We start from the raw sequence: 23,575 nt of genomic DNA, 5'->3' as shown, positions 1-23,575 counted from the left end.
GTAGGTTCCCTAGGAAAGGCAAAAGTAACTCCTAGAGGCTCAAGAAAGATCGAAGTACCAGGAGAAACAGATGCAAGAACCTATGCACCCAAAGCATACGAAAATCTTCACTGTATTCTAGTACAATTACTGACAGCATAAAGACTCTGTTCAGAAAATGGCTCGCCCATGAAGGTGGGAGTATGTCTTATGAACTTTAGAAGTAATGTTAAGTTGGACAGAACATAGATTCACCAGAGATCCAGTGCTAAACCACCCAGTGTATGTATGGTATCTCTTTCTATAAACCTCAGCTCCAAGATGCCTGGCCATTTAGGTCTTGCACCTGTTTCCATTTTTTTCTTTCATGGGATTGTTTCTTGGATCTTTGAAATTTTCCTGGCAGGCTCTCAGTAGCAAACTGCGCCAGCTAACCTCACTTTCTTCCTGTATCGCACCACTGTATTCTTGGTATCCCATCATTTACTTCAAGACATCCTGAGATATACATTGCTCATAATTATGCTGTAGGGTGAAGGTATAGCGAAGCTTAAAGGCATTAGCAAGACAAAAGACATACGTGGCTATTTCTTTGTATGAAGGTAGATGTTTTCCATTTTTATTTTATTTATTTATTTTTTTCTTCCAGGTGGGTGAGATATGGAATAAGCAGAAGAAAAAGAAAACTTGGTTTGCATCTGGGTGGAAGCTATTAAAGATCAAACCACGGCAAGAAATACTTTCTGCTGCTGCGTGGAAAAGGTGTGCTTTCTGAGCTTCTACCACCTTTCTGGCTTCCTGCCTCTGGAAAAGACCCATAAGAGGAACGCCACGGGTCACAAGAGTTACTTAGCTGAGTAAATACACATGAGTGATTGGGGGTGGGAGGATTACAAAGTCTTCTCTAAGTAACCAAGTCAAAACTAACAATACCCAGTTGTCAGAACATCAGATGAAGCTGCCCAAACTATCACCCTAGACACGGCCAAGTATTTTAAAGACTGGCCGTTGAGGACAATATTTGATGGATGTCGTTTTGTTTTCTAGCTTATGTGAACAAGAGCGCCATGGAGGAACAGAGTGAATGCAGTTGGGGAAGGAAATCCGGTGATTGTAGATGGAGAACACTTGGCAAGACAAGGAATGGTTAGGGGTTGTTTAAAAAAAAGGATTTTGTTTTTACTGCCAAATTTATGGCTCAATTCTGATTCGTATCAGTGGGATTTGTAAGCTGTCCTTTGACTGGGGTTTGGCAGTTTGGTACATATTGGTGGTCTTAATCCAGTATCTGGACCAGAAAGCAAATGTTTTCATCTTTGGAATCCCCGTTACAATTGAAAATTTTCCAAGGAGACAGTGGAAGCCAGATGGGAATGCGGCATGCATCGCCCTGTTAGCACAAAGTCCTCAGATGGTGCTGTGTTGCTTTGTGCTTTCTTCTTTCCTTCCTGAACACTCACAGAGTGCCTACTGTGTGCCCAGCCTGATGAGACTCCAGAACACTAGATGCTGGGGATTTAGAGCAGTGAATCCAACAGACCACATCTTTGCTTCATGGAGTTTGCATTCAAATGGTAGGGAAAGGAATGAAAGATGCCAGATTTAGCAAATAAAAATACAAGGCACCCAGTTAAATTTGAATTTCAGATGAATAATGAATTTTTTAGTGTTAAGTAGGTTCCAAAGATGGGATGTATTATATCTGGCAACCTTAAATATAATGCCAGGTAGTGGTAAGTGCTATGGGACAAATAAAACACAGTAAAGGGCTAACTAGAGATAGAAGGGGGCGATTTTAGTTAGGGCAGCAAGGGAAGCTCCCCTCTGACAAGGTGATGATGGAGCAGAGACATGAATGAAGAGAAGGAGGGAGCCAGGCTGGTAAATATCTGTGGAAAGCCATCCAATATCAGCAGGAACAGCACCGCAGAGACCCCGAGGTCCAGTACTAGGGTCACGAATTGGGCTCTGCACCAGTAAGCATTCAATAACTGAAATCAACTAACTCCAGGTCAGTCCACGGTTCTATTAGCCACTCATATCATATCCTAATTCTGCAATGTGTATTATTAAAGTCTAAGTGATGGGGGGGGGTAGTAGAAAAGGACAAAGAATGGTAAGGAAGAAGGGTAGTACGTGGAACTGTTGACCTTGGCACTGAGGATGGGATTCAGCCTCAAAGCTCCACACCAGGGTACGGGGAGAGCTCCTGTGGAACCTTATACTGCTACCTTGCTCTATGCTAGAGAGTACTACTGGGGTCTCTAAAGGCAGGCGAGTCTGTCAGATGGAAGGGCTGCTTTAAATCTCACCTGCAGGGACTTCCCTGGTGGTCCAGTTGTTAAAACTCCGCGCTCCCAATGCAGGGGGCCTGGGTTCGATCCCTGCTTAGGAAACTAGATTCCGCATGCTGCAACTAAGACCTGGTGCAGCCAAGTACATAAATCTTAAAAATAAAATAAAATGTAAAAAAAAAGAAATCCCATCCTACACGCAGAATAGCTTGGTATGAGTGTGAGCACTCCTATTATTTCTACACTTGCACGTATACTTCATGACTTCTTCACTATCAGAAAGTGCCCAGGGGCTTCCCTGGTGGTGCAGTGGTTGAGAGTCCACCTGCCGATGCAGGGGACGTGGGTTCGTGCCCCGGTCCGGGAAGATCCCACATGCCGCGGAACGGCTGGGCCCCTGAGCCATGGCCGCTGAGCCTGCGCGTCCGGAGCCTGTGCTCCGCAACGGGAGAGGCCACAACAGTGAGAGGCCCACATACCGCAAAAAAAAAAAAAAAAAAGTGCCCAGGATAACAGATCAAGAACAGTTTTCCAGGGCTTCCCTGGTGGCGCAGTGGTTAAGAATCCGCCTGCCAATGTAGGGGACACGGGTTCGAGCTCTGGTCCGGGAAGATCCCACACGCCGCGGAGCAACTAAACCCGTGCGCCACAACTACTGAAGCCTGCACGCCTAGGGCCCGTGCTCTGCAAAAAGAGAAGCCACCGCAATGAGAAGCTCGCGCACCGCAAGGAAGAGTAGCCCCTGCTTGCCGCATCTAGAGAAGGCCTGCGTGCAGCAATGAAGACCCAATGCAGCCAAAAATAAATAAATTTAAAAAAAAAAAAGAATAGTTTTCCAAATTCTACCTAAAGAGCCAAAGCTCTAAGGCAAAGGTAAGGCTTCCTTGGCTTTATATTTGTTCGTGGGCTTTTGCTATTAAATTCTAAGTGCTTATTGGTATATTAGCTAGGATAGTAATCACAAAGGAAAATTGTCTATTCTGTGACAAGCTTCCTAGCAGAAACAATATAAATATTTTAACACGAAATAAATAAAGAGAAGGAAAATTGAAAACAGTTCTTTCCTCAGATCCGCCATATGTGCCCCTAAGATCCTACCCACCTGATCGTGGAGGAGTCCTGCGATGGTCTTGGTTTTACAGAGGGTAAGATATTCCCCTCTTTTTTGGCAAGCTACTTTGGATTTGCTAAGGATAAAGGGATCAGACCTTTTTTCAAATTGAGATTGTCCTTATTTACCCAAATGCTTTATTACTTAGTAATAAAGGTTCCAGAGAGGAAGGTTTAGGGATACTTCTGTGCATGTTTTCTCTTTCTTCTCTAGTCACCTGGTACCACAACCTCAGACAGGATGGATGAGATGGAGGAGGCTAGAGTCAAATTAGGGAGGCCCTGAAGAGGCAAAATCAGCAAGAACCAGAACTGGCCACTCCCCACCCCAGCCTGGACTTTGAGAACCTACACTATACCTTAGTGTCTATGTTAACATCACTTTCTGTTCCGTTATTTTAATTAACATTTCTTTATTCTTCCAGAGCTCTCCTGTCCCAGATAATGGTTTGGTTGTTTCTTAGAAGAACTTCTCTAAAGACCCATCAACTCTTGATGAAAAGGACACAGTAATCCGTGCACTAAGATTCTTCAAATCCCTCGCCTCTAAGTCCTCACCTTGCTGTTTGTATCAATCCTGGACTCATGCCTCCTAGCCAAGCTCCCACATTGATAGGCCCACCTTAAACCAAGCTTCCAATTCTCAGTAAATTCTTTTATTTTTCCCGTCCTCGCCCCTCCTCCCACCCCACCCCCTGATTCTGACCTTCCCCCTCCCTATGAGACATTGCGCAAGCTTTTTTTTTTTTTTTTGCGGTACGCAGGCCTCTCGCTGCTGTGGCCTCTCCCGTTGCGGAGCACAGGCTCCGGACGCGCAGGCTCAGCGGCCGTGGCTCACGGGCCCAGCCGCTCCGCGGCATGTGGGATCTTCCCAGATCGGGGCACGAACCCGTGTCCCCTGCATCGGCAGGCGGACTCTCAACCACTGCGCCACCAGGGAAGCCCTGTGCAAGTATTTTGAGGAGTGTTCTCCCCGACTTCCTGTGGTGAGCCTTCAACTCAGCTTTGTCTCGTCAGCAGGTGGTGATGATCACGTGAGGGGGGCGCTTTTTCTTCCAGTGGAAGGAATAACATGGTGTATATGCATTTAATGTGATAAGCTGCTTGCTTAAGGGCTGTTTGGTGAGCAGAAATTGCTTGAAAAGAGGTTAGCGATAAGTGAAGAAGTCTCTGTTAAGAGAGCAGGAGAGGGACTTCCCTTGAGGGAAGTGGTTAAAACTCTGCGCTTCCATTGCAGGGGGCACGGATTCGATCCCTCGTTGGGGAACTAAGATCCCGCATGCTGCACAGTGCGGCCCAAACAAACAAAAACAGAGAGCAGATGAGAGGGAGCTCCTTAAACCAAGGCATCCACAGAGCTGGGGACAGAGGACAGGTGCACGGAGAAGGCTGCAGAAAGCACAGGCAGTCCTCGCCTCCTGGCTGTGGAGGCAGGAGTGCAACATGGCAGAGGGATGGAGAAAGGAGCGTGGGGCCGTTGAGTCACATACCACCATGGAGGATGGGAGAAGAGGAGGTGTCTTTTGGACCTCCCGAGTTAGACATGACTGTGAGTCATTTCTCGAGCTTACTTGACAATTCATTGTGATCTGGAGTTAGAGGCGATGTTAGGGCTAGAAACAGAGATTTGGGAATCCAGAATAAAGAGATACTTGAAGCCCTGAGAACGAATGTGTTTCCCCAAGGAATGCAGAGTTCGAAAAGAAGAGGGTCAAAGATAGAACCTTGAAATATGAAAAAGAATGTATATATATATGTATATATATATATATATATATATATGCTGAATCACTTTGCTGTACAGCAGTAATTCACTCACCATTGTAATTCAACTATACTTCAATAAAAAATAAATTTTTAAAAAAAGATAGAAGGGCTTCCCTGGTGGCACAGTGGTTATGAATCCACCTGCCCATGCAGGGGACACGGGTTTGAGCCCTGGTCCGGGAAGATCCCACATGCCGCAGAGCAACTAAGCCCGTGCGCCACAACTACTGAGCCTGCGCTCTAGAGCCTGCGAGCCACAACTACTGAGCCCACGTGCCACAACTACTGAAGCTCGCGTGCCTAGAGCCCGTGCTCTGCAACAAGAGAAGCCACCGCAATGAGAAGCCCGCGCACCACAATGAAGAGTAGCCCCCGCTCGACGCAACCAGAGAAAGCCCGCACGCAGCAACGAAGACCCAACACAGTCAAAAATAAATAAATTTATTAAAAAAAAAAAAGAACTTTGAGAACATCCATATTAAACAGAGGACTGCAGAAAACTCAGCTAGGAAGAAAGGCTGAGAAAGCATGATCTTTAGAGAAAGGGGAATGGCATCAAGCTAAGGGAAAGAAAGAATTTCAAGAAGGGGCTGATGTGAGGAGTTCCATGCAGAATTCCCAAAGTAGGGACAATCTTTCAGACTATAGTTTCATTAGGGAGGCAGCCAGAAAGAGGGGTAGAGGGTTTATTTTACGCCCCAAGAGAAAGGGTCTTTATTCCTCTTGACTTAATTTGTGCTTAGAGGGTAAGGGTAAGATGGGCTAGTTAAAAGAATCTAGGAAGATGGGTGGCAGCCCCTGGAGGGGCTTAGTTACTGCTCCCTTTGCAAAGCAACTGCGGGGTGCCTGTGGTGCGCAGTGCCTGGTGCTAAGGTACAGTAAGTCCCTACATAGGAACGAGTTCCATCTGAGAGCGCGTTCCTAAGTCCAACAAAGTTAGTCCAACAAAGGTACCCAACTAACACAACCAGCTAAACAGTACCGTGCTGTAATAGGTTTATAATACTTTTCACACAAATAATACATAACAAACACAAAAGATAAAACATTTTGAGTCTTACAGTACAGTACCTTGAAAAGTACAGTAGTACAGTACAACAGCTGGCATACAGGGGCTGGCATTGCAAGAAGAGTTACTGACTGGAGGAGGGAGAGGAGGTGGGAGATGGTAGAGCCGAAGGATCGTCAGCAACGGGAGACAGAGGGCAAGCTGCAGTTTCACTCACGCCTGACGCTGATGGCACAGGTTCCGGTTCCTTGCTGGATTCAATTCTGTCTACCCTTTTGAAAAAATGATCCAGTGATGTCTGGGTAGTAGCTCTTTTTTTCTTGTCATAGATGACACGGTAGTACTGGATTGCATTCTGAACGGCTGCTGCAACCTTCGTGTACCGTTCTACATCCGGGTCTGTGCCTCAAAAACTAACAGTGCCTCCTCAAATAAAGAAAATCCCCTTGCGTCGTGAATCTCTTCGGTTCTTCAGTTACTTCTTCCCCTTGTCTTTCTTGGTCCTTTCTCTGGGCCTCCAATTCCGTCAGGTCTTCATCAGTAAGCTCCTCATGTTGCAGAGCAAGGAGCTCAATGAAGTCGTCCTCTTGCAGATCTAGCTTGAAATAAAGATACTGTACTACTGTACTCTCTACAGTACTGTGAAGTACACAAAAGCACAACCACCTGTAGAGGATGCATGCATGTGACAGTGTACCTCAGACATGTGAACTAACTTATGTAGTTGGACATGCGAACACACATTTGCAACTTGAAGGTTCGTAGGTAGGGGACTTACTCTAGTTTAACTGGTTGTGGTTTATGCTCTGAATTTTCCACATGCTACAGTCAAGTTGACTTAATACTCTGTGTGATGGACTGGGAGGGACAAAATGAGGGAAAGGTCAGAGGAGAGGCGCTGATGGAAAGGGAGGATCCAGGAATCCTCTGGAAGTGATACAGTTGATTGCCTTTATATTTGGTGAGAGGCTGAGGTGGAAACTCAAGACGGGTGTGATGATGATTATTTATCTGATCATGGTTATTTATTTCCCCAAATCTGGACTGTCAATGCAGTGAAATTAAGGAATACAAGTGTTCACTCTATCTAGCAAAAATTGAGCTTGTCCACTCAAGGAAAATTTTCAAGTCCAGTGGCTTTTACTCTCTTTTTTTTTTCTTTTTTGGACCACACCGCGCAGCATGTGGGATCTTAGTTCCTGACCAGGGATCGAATACGTGCCCCCTGCAGTGGAAGTGTGGAGTCTTAACCGCTGGACCACCAGGGAAGTCCCCAGTGGCTTTTACTCTTGATGAATCACACCTATATATTCACTTATAAATTAAACACAGAGAGTACTATCCTGATATGTCTTGTACGTTACAAATTATATGCAAAGACAGAAGTCAAAGAAGGTTGAAATTATGATGGACTAAACAATGTCATTAAAATTTAATTTTCTTTATGAGCAGTATAAAGTATTTTGCTGTCATTAAAACTTTTAGTATTCAACCTGCATCTTTTTGGGAAATCTTGGTAGAACACATTGTGATAAAGTGATTTGAAGATCTTGTTCTAAATTCAGTTTCTTTTTACGTTGGTTGTTTTAAACGCTGTCTTAGTGGGAAAAGTTATGTACCATTGGAACAGGTGGATCATTTTCACCGAGTGCTTAATGATAATGCTCACTTTTTCTTTTTTTTTTTTTTCTTTGAGGTACGCGGGCCTCTCTCTCACTGTTGTGGCCTCTCCCGTTGCGGAGCACAGGCTCTGGACACGCAGGCTCATCGGCCATGGCTCACGGGCCTAGCCCCTCCGCGGCATGTGGGATCTTCCCGGACCGGGGCACGAACCCGTGTCCCCTGCATCGGCAGGCAGACTCTCAACCACTGCGCCACCAGGGAAGCCCGATAATGCTCACTTTTTAATTCCACCTACCATCTGTGCAAAAGGTTGAGTGGAAATTTGGGTGATGAGTCGCTGTTTCCCGATGTCAGTCAGTTGTTCCTGTAAATGGGAAGATGTTGCAATTGCATTTTTATATTTTAAACAAATAGGTTCAAATATACCAAAGCTCTTCATCTGGGAGTTGTATTTTTTTTAAACAGTTTAGAAAATTCACTTTATGATATAAACTACATACTTGATAGTTGTTAAAGGTAACATTCATACATAATTTTTAGCACCAAATCACAAGTGATTGCTAAACATCTGTTTCTAAAATCTAAAATGCTCTCTCCATAGCGTGAGTTTCTTTCTAAAAGTAATCACTTTCTTCCTCATGGTTAGAACATTATCTTTAAAAGAACAGATTAAGCTTTTTTTTTTTTTCCTTTTTTGGCCTTGCCAAGAGACTTGTGGTATCTTAGTTCCCCGACCAGGGACTGAACCCTGGCCACCACAGTGAAAGCGCCAAGTCCTAACCACTGGACCGCCAGGGAATTCGCACGCATTTTTTTGTTCTAACAAAATATCTGCCAGGCAGTGTGTAATGGACAGCATTTACTAATGAAAAGGACAGCAGATTTGAAACTACTGTCTTTAAGAGGACAACGAATAGCTTATCTTTATAAAGTTCTTTGCTGTAACATATCCAGCAAACCACTGTGTGGTACGAAGATTTCAGTAGTGATGCCTCATCTTTCAAGGTCCAAGATTGAGTCTTTCTGGCAGGAAAGTCCTTCTTATACCCCCCCACCCCCCCTTTAAAAATAAAATTAACCTCACTGATGATATCCTGTAGCAATCTCTGAAATTTTGGCTTCAATATCTTGGCTGCAGTAGCTTATCTGTGAATGATTCAGTGATCGATTTTATGTGCTAGAAGTTTTGTAATTTAATCCCAGAATTAAAAATTCCTGGAGAGTGGCTGCTTCTTTGGTTGTTATTGTTACAATAACATAAACTCAATATATGAGTTTTTAAAAAATCATATATTGTTTCCATTAAAGAAATCATTTATTATTGAGAATATACCTTCTCTGCTAAACTTTTTATTTAGTTGTTCATAAAAAATCAGTTTGTACAGCTCTGTCATCACTGGAACGGGATCGTGCATATATACCCTAAGCAGTGGCATGTTAGAAATAGCTGCTCTTCTCTTTCAACAGTACAGCAATCTTCCCACACTGTGTAATTTATTCTAATATGTGTTTGCTCAAATCTACAGCAATATTTTTTAAGCATCTTCCAACTGTTTGCTGACAAATGAATGTATTTTATTTTGCAGTCATATTTTCTGGTTATTATTTTCCTAATTTAACATTTGTTGGTTTATATTTGTGTTTTCTACCTCTCCAGAAATAACCAATGTTTCCCTAGTGATATGTGGCTTTGGGTCTTTTGGTGTTAAATAAACTTATCATTGTTTAGCAAAAATTGTATTTAATCATCTCTTATCTCCAAATGTCATTGAGAAAAAAAATCCCTACGGGCGTTTAATCAATCTGGATGTTCTGAACACCTAATTTTTCAATGTCTTTCTATATGTGATGATGGCACTGGAGAGACCTCAGTGAGCCAAAGTATCATTGTCCCTGATCTCACAGGTTTCTTGTCACATGGGGAGAGAGCCGAAAACTCAAGTGTCAGGAATTCCCTGATGGTCCAGTGGTTAGGACTCGGCGATTTCACCATGGTGGCCGGGGTTCAATCCCTGGTCCGGGAACTAAGATCCTGCAAGCCGCACAGCAAGTGTCACGTGAAAAGAATAACTTAGGGACATGTCAGGGCCACTCAGCTTGTACATGTAGAGAGAGGTCAAGGAAGGCTTCTCCAAGTGAGTGACGTAAATTTAGACCTAAAGATACATGGGAGTTAGTTAGACGAATGGGATTGGGAAGGGTGGGGAGAGCCTCCCGGAAAGAGGGAATAGTGCTGTGAAGGCCTGGCAGCGAGAGCCATCAGGTCTCATTCAAAGAACGAAAAGTTCTACAAGGCTGGATCTTAGAGTGTGAGGAGGGAGGGCAAGGGATGTGGACAGGCAAACGGCTTGACTCATGGAGAGTCTTCTGAGCCCGGACCTTATTCTAAGGACAATGGAGAGATATGGAAAGGTTTGCGAAGAGGGGTGACAAGCTGGCATCTTTAGAAATGTTCCTAGAGTTCTCGGTGTGGAGAATGTATTGGAAGTTGGGCAGGCTGGAGGCAAGAAGATCAGTTAGGGACCAGTTTTGAGCTGAGGGGATGAGCAGGAGGTTGAGTCCAGGTGATGGATATGGAGAAAAGGGACTGGAATCAACAGATCCTCGGGAGGTAGAATCCTCAGCACATGGCGATGGAATAGATGAGGTAGTAAGTGTCATCAGGTGGCAGAATCAAGGGGGAGGTGGATCTGGTTTGGTTGGTGTCTGGGGCTGAGTTTCTTAGAAGTAGGCTCTGGATAATCTCTGGAGAGCCACCTGTGAGGGAGTGAGGACGGCCAGATTAGGTAGAAGGAGCTGACCCACAGTGCCGTGGAGACTGAGGCCTAAGCCAGTTTCCAGGGAGTTCTGGAGCTAGGATGGCTCTTTAGAACTGGCCCAAATTAAGGCAAGCCTTGGTCTTGCTACATCAGCCAGACATTGGCTGCTCCCGGGGGAGGAGTGTAAACTTGGGTGAGACAGTTCACAGAACCTGGCACAAAATAGCCAAGGCAATTTGCCGGGGACTCAGTTGTGAGTGGTCAGCTAGCAATAGTCTCAGCAGCTAGGGGATGGGCGTGTATACCCCAAAGATGGTTCTAGACAAAACGCTTACAGTATCCACTACAGTGGCAAAAGATCTTATGTTTAGCTTGGGACATGCTTATTTTTAGGTACTTGTGGGTTTATTATCCATTCTTTAGTTCACAAATAACTAGTTAATTTCAAGTATGGGATGTACAAGGTATTGGGCTAACTGCTACAGATGGTGGGGGGCGGAAGATGCAAAGATGAAGATGCACATACAGAGTGCCCAGGTAGCCTCTGTGCTGCAGGGAACCAATGAGATCCGTTCTTGGGTGGAAGTAAGTCCCCTTTCCTATGTGTTAGCTTCTCCTCCTTAAAGGATTAAGTCTGATTGTCTTTCCTTTTCTCATATACCTTTCTAGCTCTCCTCTTTCTCTTCTCCTCCTCTTAGTAGGAAAAAGCCCAAACAACCAGTTTCTTTCAAAGAAGCCCAGACATAATGTAAAAGTTACAAAGGGTTAGGAAATCTTACAAAGTTCTCAACAGGTATTGTCTGTTGGCCCATAGTTGCTGAAGATGACTCTTTGCTGGTATCCCAATCCCAAAATTTCTTGCTCTTCTTTGATTCTCTAGAGTTCATACAACAACCGTTTCCTCGGTCCCTATCCTTTTCTTTCCTTAGGCAAGGCTGGCTTTTCAGCATTTAGGCCTAAAGAGACAGTAGGAGATGAAGATTAGCGAATTCATCCAGGGCCCAGGAATTCGGAGGTCATTCGGATATCTAGGGGGACTCTTAAATAATGCCCAACTTTGAACCGTTAAATTAATTAAATGAGGAGGCCATTAAACTGAGGTGGCTCTAATGCCACTTACTTAAATAAACCAAAATCTTAGCCCGGAAATACCTCCAGGTTACAAAATCAAAACCGATAAGGACGGCCAATCACAAACAGCCAACTAGGTTTTAAGCTGTAGCCAATCAAATAATTTCCTTGCTTTGAGTCCTCACCTTCTCCCGATGCCTCTCCCCAGCCTCTGTAGGTGGAGTCCCCTAGCACTTCCGGTTTGGCACTGCCCTATTGGAATAGATTTTTGCTCAAATCCCCATTTAAAAATTTTAATGTGTCTCAGTTTATCTTTTAATAGGACATAGCCCCCACCTCCTTCAGGTCTCTGAGTGAAGGCTCTGCAGGTATTTCCAGATAAGGTTTGGGAAAGGGGAGGTAGCTTTGCTATGGAAAATCTGTTTGTGAAATAACTAACAAAAAATAAGGGGAATCCTCTCCTAGACCTCCCCTCAGTCTATTTCTGGCAGGTTAATATAATAATAACTTAAATCTGGTTATGATTTCTTTCAAAGGTATGTTTTTGGAAAATATTAAAAAATTCTGATTCTTTCAATATTTTGTTGAAGACGTAGGATGGATTTTTTTTTTCCCCTTTGCTGGCCACTCAGCTACAGATCTTGAAATTGTAATGCTAGTGTTAAATAGTGTAATACTTCCTTTGAAAACAAGCCAACAAATTTAACATATGAAACTCTATAAACTCCTAGGCCTAGTCTTAGTTTTGAGCTACAAAATATGTAGCTCAAGTCAGGGGGCTGTCAGTTTAAGGAGTGGTTTGTCGGGCCTTTTGATGGTGAGATAAAGAAAAGGCTTTTCTTTTTGTTTTCCTTCTCCTTTCCCTCAAGGAACACACCTTTTGTGTGCTCTGCCTAACAAAGGAATTTCCCAATCTCATAGTGGAATTCAGAGGAAAAGTATGATGTGTAGACTGATATCTATATGCGCCTACAAAGTCAGCTTCAAACCACAAAAGGTTTAAAAAAAAAAAGCAAAAAAAAAATGCTGGGATTTTGCAATACACTGATTGGAGGAATAAACGAAGACATTAAGAGTTAGCAATAAAAACAGCAACAACAAAATCCCAAAGGATTTGGAATTCCTTTAGTTTCTATTTGACAGAAGAATAATATGATTTCTTTGTTCTGCCCCTTCGTATCTACAGCAGTCAAATAATAGTTTATTTCATTCTTTACTTCTATTGTTGCCCAAAGCAGGGTGGTGCCCAAGATAGCCTTACATATGCACAATAATAGAATGAACCTTTGTATTAATTTTTGGAAGAGGGGTAGTGCTATTTTTTTTTAACTTACACTAAAAATTGTTTTTTACTGCTGTGAAATTCAGTGATTTCATAGAATAAAGATGGGTGCTTTGCTTTTCACTACTGATCTACCTGGCAAAGGGATTTCTCTGAAATCCTCTTTGTAAAAAGAGAACTGAGATAATTTGCAAGAAATTATTATCTTTTACTTCTGGTTGGTTAAGGTTTTTAAAAAGCAGATGCAATGTTATCTGTTGCTGTTTGTGCAAATGATGAATTGTGCTTTCAAACTAATTTCCGAGGCTTGACCAAAATACTGGGCTTTGTAAAGAGCTCTGCTCAAAAAGTATATGATATTCTGAAGCCATGTGAGGTGGTTCTACAACCGAAGGCTCCTGCGATAAGCAATCCAGACTTGAGTTTTGGAAGTACAATTCTTGAAACCATTCAAACACTTTGTGCTGTGCTTTCAACTCTCTAGGAGAAGTGAATTGGGGGAGGGGTAAGAAGGTATTCTAAGTAAACAAAGATTCTAAATCGAGGAAAGCTAAGATTTACTATTGTGTGGACATTATGAAATTCCATACATCGTAATATGTGTAGTGGATCACGATTTCAGATAAGCAAGGCCTTGTATCCTTTCCACTGCACGTAATGTTTTTACATGCATATTAATAAAGGCCCACCTTCGGGAGAAGAAAAAAGGCCTCCTTTCAAATGAAATCAAGCCCAGGTAAAGTTGAAACTCAACCCACAGAGTACTGGCACCGTTTTCAGGCTAAAAGAAGATGAGTTTCAATTTCACCATTTTGTAACATTGATAAATGTGATCCCGTGGCTGGCAAAATGTGCAGATTACATAGGTCCTTCTAAACACGTGTAAATGTGTCCCAATTTACGTGCAACTCCAAACAATTTGCTGTTTGAAATTAAAGACCAACAACTCTTCCGTGAAACATTCAGTTCATTTACATGAAAAGTCTTAAATAGCAAAAATGCTGCTTCCAATTTACATCAGACAATGACCCCATAACAGAGAACAATGGCTTCCTCGATGGAAGTTAATGCAAAGCAGAGGCACACTGAGATAACAAAACAAAACAAAAAAACACAACACCCTCCCCCCCCAAAAAAAAACTAACAAAAGAAAACTTTGCAGCACACTTTGCAAATATTAACCAATTAATGTAATTTAAAATAAAGCACAGAAACGCTTCCTGTGCTGGGAATCTTCACGGCTCCTCGAGTAACGTTAGTATCTTCACAGTCCGATCAAACAGGAGTGAGCCTTTTTAAGAGGTGTTGGTGACATTGTTTTCAGATCCTTCCATTTTGTCCTATTTCTAGGGTAAGCACAATTCGGTTGATTTGGGGGTTCCTCGTTTTTTAAAAAACCTTTCAACCGAGTGCACGTCTGTGAACCTTGTACGAACCAGGACCCAAGGCTATATGAACAGCATACCTGATCTGGTGCTAATATATTGTCTCCATCTCGGACGTGGTAACGATTATACACCTTTGTAGTCTTTACGGGGTTTATGTATGTATCTTTTGTGTGTGTGTGTTCTGGAGGCTGTGACCACCTGCTGTATGTACAATATGTGCTTGTTACATTTGTACACATCTCCCTTCGTGAATTTAAAGACTTCGCTATTACATCTTGTTTACTCAATATCATTCCCCCATTTAAAAAAAAAAAAAGCTACATGAACTGAACATGCCATGTTTCAATCTGGCCCCAGTGGCTTTTTCTCCGAAAGCAAAACGTGTGTCTTTTACACCAGGGCTTTCTCCCCACCCCAGGGGGTGTCTTCCATTCTTTTGTGGCTCAGTTTAAGGCGAAAAGGGCTCCAAACCACTAACTACCCAGAAGAGAGCCCCTTCTTCCACCTCCAGGGAGAATTCCAGATTTAATGCATCTGAAGATAGCGTGCTCTCTTCTGACTTATTGGCCACCATTACGAGGATAACAAAACACCACCTTGGCTTCAAGATCCTGGGTAGAGGCTCGCGGTCTTTTGCAACCATCTTTGGCGAGGCCTTGCTTCCTTCCACTCGAGTAAGTTGCGGCTTGGGGCCATGAAAAGGACTGGGTGAGAGCCTGCAATGCCGCTGGAAAAAGCAGCAGGCCCTCAGCACCACCATCACCACCACCCCGCTCTCCGGGGCGAAGCCGCGATGCGGCGGCCGCATATGGGCGAGACTTGGCAGGTCCGCGCGGCTCGCCTTCCCTCCGCCGAGTCGGCACCGGCCGAGCGTCCGCGCCCGCGGGCTGCGGGGCTTCGCGTCTCGCCTCCTTCTCCCCGATCCTCCCTTCCCCCACCGGCCGCCCCCTCCCCCTCTCCCGCGCTCCCTTTTGTTCGCTCGCCGCTCGGGCCGAGCCGCCGGTGCCGCCGCCGCCGCCCGGGCCCGCACCCCGATCGTAGGCCCCGGCGTGGCGGGCCGCCGCCGCCGCCGCCGTGCGGCCTAGAGCGCGGCGCCCGGGGAGGCGCGGGGCCCGGGCCGGGCGCACCGCAAGGCCGCGGCGGCGGCGGCGGCGGTGGCGGCGGCGGCGGCGGCGGGGCGGCCCGGGCGGCGGCGGCGGCGGCTGCATCGGCAGCATCGGCGGCGGCACCGGCGGCGAGGCCCCTCCGCCGCACACGCACACCTCGACCCCGGCAGCGGGAATGCGGCTGACACGCCCGTAACATGGAAGCCGCCGCCGCCGCCGCCGCCGCCGCCGCCGCCGCTACGACGACAGCAGCAGCAGCTACAGCAGCAGCAGCCGCCGGCGGCGCCGCGCTGAACAAAGGTCATCCGAGCTGCGGCCCAGACGCCCGGGCTTGACCGCTGCGAAGGCCAACCCCGGGCAGGGGGTGGGTGTGCGCCCGGGACGCGGGGGGCGGCGAGGGGGCGGCCGGGCCGAGCGAGGGGTGCAGGGCCGCGGAGGAAGCGGCGCGGGCGGGCTCCGGCGAGGGGCGGGGGCGCGGGCCCCTCGTGCCCGGCCCTGCGGTCGGGGCCGGCGCGTGAGGCTCCGGCCCCTGGGCCTGACGGCCGCGGCCTGTCCCACCCTGGCCTTGGGGCCGGCCGGCCTTCGCGCCCCGCCGGCCTCCTTGGGGGGGCCGAGGACCAGCCGGTCTGGCTAGGCCCCGCAGGTTCCGAGAGGGGGGCCACGTGAGCGCCGCCGCTCGCCTCCTCCCCCCTCCGGCGCTGGCGCTGCGCAGCGGATTTTTTAAAAGGCCTCTGTGCCCCTCTGTCCCACTGGCCCCGAGTCCGCCCCCCCCACCCCCCCGCCTCCACCCCGGGCAGCCCTAGACTTCTTGCCCGAGGTGAAGGGATTTGGACTACTCCCCCCAGGTGCTTGAAAGAAGAGAAGGTCGGAGGAGGAGGAGGAGACTGGGGGGCTGCTGGTGGTGGTGACAGGGCTGCGAGAGAGAGGAGAGGAACGGGAGGAGGGGGCTGGGTGGGGGGGTGACAGGCAGAGAGGAGCCTGGTCAACAAGCCCGCAGCACTCTGCTAGGAGGCCGAGGCCGGCCCCTGCCGCCGACGCAGCCAGGGTGAGCAGACACACATAGATTGCTTTCCTGGGGGCTCTTTGTCAGCCACCAACCCAGAGCACACACACTGACACACACGTACACAAAGATCTGAGCCAGGTTGTGGGAGGTAAGTGGGGGAAGGAGAAGGAGGGGCAGCAGTGTCTGCGGTGGGCTTTGGGGTGGACGGGAGGGGGGATGGGCCCGAGGGGCTCTGGGGTGCTCGTGAGGGGAGCCCTTCCAGGGCTGTGTGCTTGTGCGCCGGTGGAGGGGACCCACGATGACCTTCCCGTCCTCACCAAGACCTAAGAGGGAGCAGCCACCCCCAGCGAGATCCTCCCTGTGCTGATGATTTTCAGGGACTTGTTGGCAACTCAGCGAGGGTTGCCATAGCTTTTTTATGTAGGGTGACCAGAACCGGTTGAAACTGGTTTGAGGCAGATCAGCTCCTGAGCACAATGCAGTCACTGAGCTACTACAGTGGGATAGCAGCTTCCTCCCTTCATGGCAGCCAAAAGCAGAGGAGCTTGCAGGAAGGGACCATCCCAACACAGTATGTGAATGCACACTTAGACACCACACAGCACTGGTACGTGACTAATGGAGCCCTAGAAGAGTCTGTGTAGAGAAGATGGGGGAAAATGTGCAGGTTTGCAAGGTCTGAGATTACTTGGGCTTTTCCTGCCTTTTTCTTTTGCTTAAGGGATGGACAAGGAGCTGAGATTTATGACCCTTATTAAAGAAAAAAATGTGCCTTGCTAGGGTGGGGACACTTGGTTTCTGCAGGCTCGCTCTCTCTCTCTCTCTCTCTCTCTCTCTCTCACTCTCTCTCTCTCTCTCTCTCTCTCTCTCCTCTATGTTTTTAACAAAACAAAACCAAAATGAACTGATGGATTTGTAATAATAGTTTGTTGCTGGAGAATGCTACTTTGCATGTTTTTTTCTCTTGCAGGGTATGTTCTGTTTTGTGCTTTTCCTTTTAGAAGCTACTAAAGGGTTTTGGGGATGCTTCTGACTATTATGAAGGCCAAAAGGTAACAATATTGTTCTAGGAAATGAGCATAAATGCGTTCCAGTGATGCTGTAAGGCATACATGCTGTCTTTTTTTTCCTTGTAGGCCTGTTGACTGGGGCTGCTTTTAACCCTTTCATATTTGCAGAGAATGCAACCGTGTGACAGTAACTGAACATTGGTCCAAAGTCTTTCCAAAAGGTCAAGGTTCACAAGGTGAGATATGATAATTTTGAGCATGAATTTAAGTATTTATTTGAAGATCCGTTCAGACACAGATTGACAGTGCATTGGTACCCTGGAGATAATATTGGGTGGAGAGTGGAGAAGAAATACTCTTGACGTTTAGCCAAGTTTAATGGGATTAGGGTGACTTTATGATAGTGTTGCTATCAAGGCGAAATCAGACTGACTTCATTAAATCGCATGTGGCTGGTCATTTATAAGAGGCAGGCCTGAAAAGAAGCAAGTTGAAGAGAATGGTAGGCGTCAGGGCCTTGTGGGGAATGCACTGTTTTGCATAAGACTAAAGCAGTACACATGGGGCATTTTCCCGATGATTACAGGGAAATGGAAGGACTTTGTCAAATCCAGGCAGCCTAGCCACCTTTTTGGGATCTGAGGAGTCTGCAGGTAGATTTGCCTTTTGTTCATTCATCACCTTTCTTTTTACCTTGCTCTGTGTGTTAACCTGAAAGGCTTTTCACTCTGAGTCAAGTGGTGGAATGGCTTTTATTGATTTGGGCGGGGGTGGGGTGTTGACGGTGAGTTTGCCATTGGATTATTTGTGGCATACGTTTTAATATGGAATACTTAATGCAATGCCAGGAGAAGACTGGGTAGTCTGGCTTCCTCTGTGCAAAGATGCCTGTTAACTCAGAGCTTTACAGCAGCGGATGGTAGAAAATGTCCAGGGCCTTAAAGGATGACAGTTTGCTTTGAGCTGGCATTTTTTATGCATCCTCCAAAACCAAAAGAGGTTTTAGAGGAGAAGAGAGAAGCAGCAGTGATCAGTGGTAGCAAAGTAAAGAACAAAGGCAGTGAGCCCTCACAGGGGAATAAGAAACATTTCGCCTTGGGGTTCCTTGTGAAAAGAACTGCAACTTCCCCAAACAGGAAACCAGCAGTTCCAGAATCAAATCCAAGATGAACGCCAACAACGGATAGAACTAGTTCTGTCTTCTGGTTTGGTAAAAGTACAGTCAAGAGGAGCCCATAGAAGACACGATTGAAAACAAATTTCTCCCCTACTCTGTGGAGGGTATTTTGTTCCTCTTTGCATTCAGCAGAGCAGTCTTTTCAGAAGTGCCGAGGGTCTTAGAATGGGTTCTGTGCTGACAGTTGGTGGGTAGAATATCTGCAGTGAAGGGTGTCAAGTATGCAAGGGTTTTATTGTTGAAATGTTTTTCATAGGATTTCAGAGCATCCAGCGTGTGATAAAACTGGCAAAAGAGAAACAACAGGGCATGGTTAGCTCAGAATACTTTGTGTGGTATTTAATAGAGATAAATGTAATCTCGGACCGGGAGACCAGTAAATAGCTCACGTGATGGAACAAGATTCTTGACAAATCACTGTGCGAAAATTGGTTTTCAATTCTGCAACATTTTTGACTGCCAGAGGTTCTGTGTCTGAATGTGGCAGAAATCTGCTTGCAAAGCAGATCCCAATCCACGTTGCATGATATGCTGTTCCTGCTTTTCTGGTGCCAACTAAAACTCAGATGGCTAATGTGATAAACCTTAATTAGCTTAATACTACAATAAGCTGTTTTATAATTGAGTCCTTCACTCCTATCTTTAGAAAGTCAGTGATTTTTATTTACCTTTGACAGCTACCCCCTTGCAGTGACTGTTTCTTGATAGGATGTTTTAAAGCCCTTTTTGTAAGGCGTGGCGTGTCCCAGAACGTTCTGGTTTACTCTCTGTGGTTTTTAGATTTGTTACTCCCCCTCCCCCCAGAAGGCGCCTGGAAAATAGCATTTGCTTTGCACGCAGGCCCGTCTTTCCACTTTCCAGCTGCAGAGAGCCGTTGCAGGTCAGAGAGCTGGTTCTCCAGGGCTGCAATCAGGAGCCCATCTTGGCTGGAGGTTTGTCTCAGGTGGCGATCTCATGCTGGGCTCTGAGGATGTGGCAGGCCCAGGTCTCCCGGAGAGGAACAGAGTTTTCTGGGCTCGGGAATGTGAGTGCGGAGAAGCCGCAGTATCCTCTTGCCCAGAAGAGCCAGGTGGGAGTAGGGTGGCACCCACCCTTGGCGCCCTCCGGGTCCCCCCCCATCTGTCGCCCTGTGGGCAGCCACACCTGGAGCCCGGAGCCCAGCGCCTGCTCGGGATTGCCTGGGGCAGTCTCCAAGGACGCCAGGCGGGCCGTCCCCTCTGGAGGAAGAATGCGTCGGTTTGGCTGACGAGGGTCCGCTGGAAAGAAAGTGTCACTGGGTGGTGAACCTTTGCTTGTTTTTATCATTTGCCTACTTAGCATCACTTTTTCCATGTTAAAGAACGTTGGATCCAGGGTTTTTAGAACTCTCAGCCTCCTGGTTTAGGAGAACTCTCGCTCGCCTTCTCTCTCTCTCTCTCTCTCTCTCTCTCTCTCTCTCTCTCTCTCTCTCTCTCTCTCTCTTTGCTGTCTTTTCTCACAAAGAGATTCCCCACCCACCTCCCACCTTGACTCCTTTCTAAAGGAGGGTCTAGGAATGCTGCAGCCAACACGTGGATGGAATTTTCTGCTGATACCTTTGACTAGGATGAGTTAGAACTTCAGGATTTGTAGTCTCTCCCCCCTCCCCCCCGCCGCCTTTATTTCTTCCCTTGAAATGCTTTCTTGGGCTGTACTGTGGGGTACCGTCTGTCTCCCGTTGGTTGTGAATAAGCTTTCCCATATCCTTGGTGGAACTCCATTTAGCTGTTCACAGCTGGGGTGGAGGTTGCCTTCCTGTGGAGCCTCGCAAAGGTTGCCAGCACGGGGAGGGGGGAAAGACTTGGGGTTGCCCCCCACCCCGTCCCCCTAACATTTCTTCCTCATCAGTGCAATACAGTAGCAACAAAATAATAACAACAGCCACTGTTTAACGTCGAGGAAATCCACACCTTTGTGTTAATTATACAGGCAGTACCTCAGAGATCCCGTGGGTCTGGGTTCCAGACCACCACCAGAAAGTGATGATCGCAGTAAAGCAAGTCACTTGAATATTTTGGTTTCTTGGTATGTATAAAATTTATGTTTACACTGTACTGTAATGTGTGCAGTAGCGTATCTAGAAAAACAACGTACGTATCTTTATTAAAAAATACTTTATTGCTGAAAAAAATGTTAACTATCACCTGACAATGCACAGTTGCCACAAACCTTGAATTTGTAAAAAAAAAAAGCACAGTATCTGTGAAGTGCAGTAAAGCAAAGCGCAAAGGAGGTATGCCTGTATTTGGCGTATAATCTTTAACTATGTCATGGTTAAATAATTAACTTTTTACCCTTTTTTACTTTTAAATTTACATACAGTAAAACCCATGGTTTTATGGGTTTTGACAAGCGTGTAGTGCTGTGTATGCGCCACCACTACCCATAGGGAGTAGTTCCCTTGCCTGAAAAACTTTCCTCCTGCTGTCCCTTTGCAGTCAGACTCTTCTCTCCACTCCAGCCTCCCGGCAGCCAGCGATTTGTTCTGCCCTTATATTTGGTCTTTTCCAGAATGCCATACCAATGGCTTCTTTGACTTACAAAGTGCATTTGAAAGGCATCCATGTTGTCTTCTGTATCCGTACGTGGTTCTTTTTTTTATTGCCAAGTTGTGTCGACCACTGTATGGATGTACCACGGTTTGTTTCTCTGTTCTCCCGTTGAAAGACATTAGGATTATTTCCAGTTTTTGGTGTTTGGGAATAAAGCTGCTATAAACATCCGCATACAGGTCTTTTGTCTGAACATAAGTTTTTGGTAAGGGCTTAGGAGTGGGATGGCTGGGTCATATGGTAAGTAGATAAGAATTAGAAGTTAGGAATGAAAGTAAATTCAGCTGGTCATTCCTCACAAAAAAGATCTAGCCTTGTCAGCTGCAGTTAAGACTGCCCAAGTAAATTTTTCATAGCAAATGTTATCTGAAGACACTTGAGAGATGTTCATGATAATAGACCACTCACTAACGGGATGACAGGCTTTATAACCCAGAACTAATTGGAATTAGCCGAAAGTGGAAACAAGAACCTGCCAGTGGTGAAATGGCCTTTATTCCCTTCAGCAGTTATTCCTCATCTCCTCAGAGGCATTCGGCAGGTTCCATAAAACACCAACCAATAATAGAATCAAAATTTTGGAAAGGGGTACGAAAGAGCTCCGTTGAAATCTTAGCTGCAGAAAGAACTTACCGTTAATGATAAGTTGTCTGATTTATTGACTGTCAAAATATTGGTGTTATTTTAATATTTGAAGTTATTATTCAGCTTTTGTGTCTTTTTTTTTTCCTGCGGTACGCAGGCCTCTCGCTGTTGTGGCCCCTCCCGCTGCGGAGCACAGGCTCCGGATGCATAGGCTCAGCAGCCACGGCTCACGGGCCCAGCCGCTCCGCGGCATGTGGGATCTTCCCGGACCGGGGCACGAACCCGCGTCCCCTGCATCGGCAGGCAGACTCTCAACTGCTGCGCCACCAGGGAAGCCCTGTGTCTTTTAAAGAAGTGAAAGTATTAAAGCAACATCAGAGCACTGAAGTAGGGAGATTTTGGAAGCAGCTTGGTTTTTTTTAGAGGATAAAGCAGTGTTCAGGATCAGGAGAGGTTATGGTGACGTGTGGAGGGAGAGGAGCTCGAGAAGTGGGAATCATTGTTAATTTGGGGATTATTTCATCCATTTAGCAGATACTGCGTGTTTACTAAGCACCGGACGTTGTGCTAGGCACTGGGAGGACCGAGGGAAAAGGAATCCAGAGAGGAAAACCTAGTGGGAAGTAGCCTACAGATGCTATGATAGGAATGTGAATAGGCCACCTAGTGCCAAGCATGGAGGGAGGAGCCCTGGAAGAGGTGGCTGCTGAGCACAACCAGTTAAGAGTATGTAAGGTAGGCAGAGACTTGGGGGAAGAGCATGAGAGCCCGATGGAGTGCCGTGTGGAAAGGCCCTGGGAGAGCTTGGTGTCGCAGGTGGGGATGGGAGAGTAGGAGGAAGCTACGAGGCTGACAAGGGCCAGGCTTCTGAAGTTCATTTTATATCGTCCATTCCAGCGTGGGCTTCCCTGTGTAGACAGCAGAGGCAGAAAGACTCTTCATGACAGAGGTCCTGGGCCAGCACCACGAGGATGGAATGAGGACTGAGGACTTCTCTGGCTGGAGGCAGGGAGGTCAGAGGGGAGGCCCCACCCCAGCAGTGCAGGAGAAAGGAGGAGGGCTCCCTCTGAGGCGTTGGCGTGGGGAGGGAGTGGTAGGCGGCTACTGCATCAGGTGCAGGTGTGTGTGTGCTGGGCCCCGACTGGATATGCAGCGTGATGGAGGGGTAGGGGCAGAGGCAGCTCTCTGAGGTTACCTGCCGCCACGGGTTACTTGTGTCTCTCAGATTCTGAACTCAGGAGGCAGAAAAGATTTGGGAGGTGGAGGTGTTGATACAGTGAGTTCAGGTTTGGGTTGTGTTGCCTGCCCGCGGGGTGTCCTTTGCCTCCCAGATCTGTTTGAGCTGGAGGTCTAGACTGGCGGCAGCTAATACAGAACAGAGATGATAGAAGAAAGGTATGAAAAGGTTTGAGTTTGGGCTCCCATAAGATAATGGTTTCTATAGTAAAAAGCATAAATGAAGGGGAGGTAGGGGCTGAAGAACTTGAGAAGCATGCTTCAGAAAGTTGGAGGGCAGGACATTTCCAGAAAGGCAGACCACGTGTTAGTAGCTGACACCTGCAGGCAGCACAGTCCGTTGTGGTGGCCTTTCCCTGCATTTAATAGCAAGACGATGAGGTGAGCTGTATGCTGTTATCCCCATGGTGCAGGTTGGGAAACTCAGGCCAGGATCCTGGCCAAGGTGTACCAGCTCAGAAATGGTGGTGGCCACCTGGAGGGGTGGGATAGGGAGGGGGGGGGATATGGGGACGTACGTATATGTGTAGCTGATTCACTTTGTTATACAGCAGAAACTGACACACTATTGTAAAGCAATTATACTCCAATAAAGATGTTTAA

The 23,575-nt window shown here is 46.6% G+C and overlaps 1 protein-coding gene and 1 long non-coding RNA gene across 15 annotated transcripts in view; both read left to right on the top strand.

Annotated features, from left to right (window-relative positions):
- The window catches only part of LOC132504249 (uncharacterized), a 6,408-nt gene extending 2,281 nt beyond the window's left edge, over window positions 1-4,127 (top strand). Inside the window, exons 3-5 of the long non-coding RNA XR_009534807.1 lie at window positions 629-741; window positions 3,343-3,418; window positions 3,809-4,127. This is a non-coding gene — a long non-coding RNA (uncharacterized LOC132504249). The remainder of the gene's footprint in view (window positions 1-628; window positions 742-3,342; window positions 3,419-3,808) is intronic.
- Window positions 4,128-15,498: 11,371 nt separating this feature from the next.
- The window catches only part of ZNF532 (zinc finger protein 532), a 108,274-nt gene continuing 100,197 nt past the window's right edge, over window positions 15,499-23,575 (top strand). For 3 of the 14 annotated variants that reach the window (XM_060121545.1, XM_060121546.1, XM_060121544.1), the window contains exons 1-2: window positions 16,648-17,446; window positions 17,573-17,640. In XM_060121545.1, coding sequence (XP_059977528.1) covers window positions 17,418-17,446; window positions 17,573-17,640 — 97 coding nt within the window. In that variant the 5' untranslated portion in view covers window positions 16,648-17,417. Of the gene's footprint in view, window positions 15,753-16,647; window positions 17,447-17,530; window positions 17,641-20,528; window positions 20,625-23,575 lie in introns of those variants that run through there. The other 11 variants (XM_060121533.1, XM_060121537.1, XM_060121532.1 and 8 more) reach the window with 11 other exon arrangements.

The sequence above is a fragment of the Lagenorhynchus albirostris genome, chromosome 14, assembly GCF_949774975.1.
Source record: "Lagenorhynchus albirostris chromosome 14, mLagAlb1.1, whole genome shotgun sequence".
Lineage (NCBI taxonomy): Eukaryota > Metazoa > Chordata > Mammalia > Artiodactyla > Delphinidae > Lagenorhynchus > Lagenorhynchus albirostris.
This window is presented reverse-complemented; position numbering and strand designations above follow the sequence as displayed.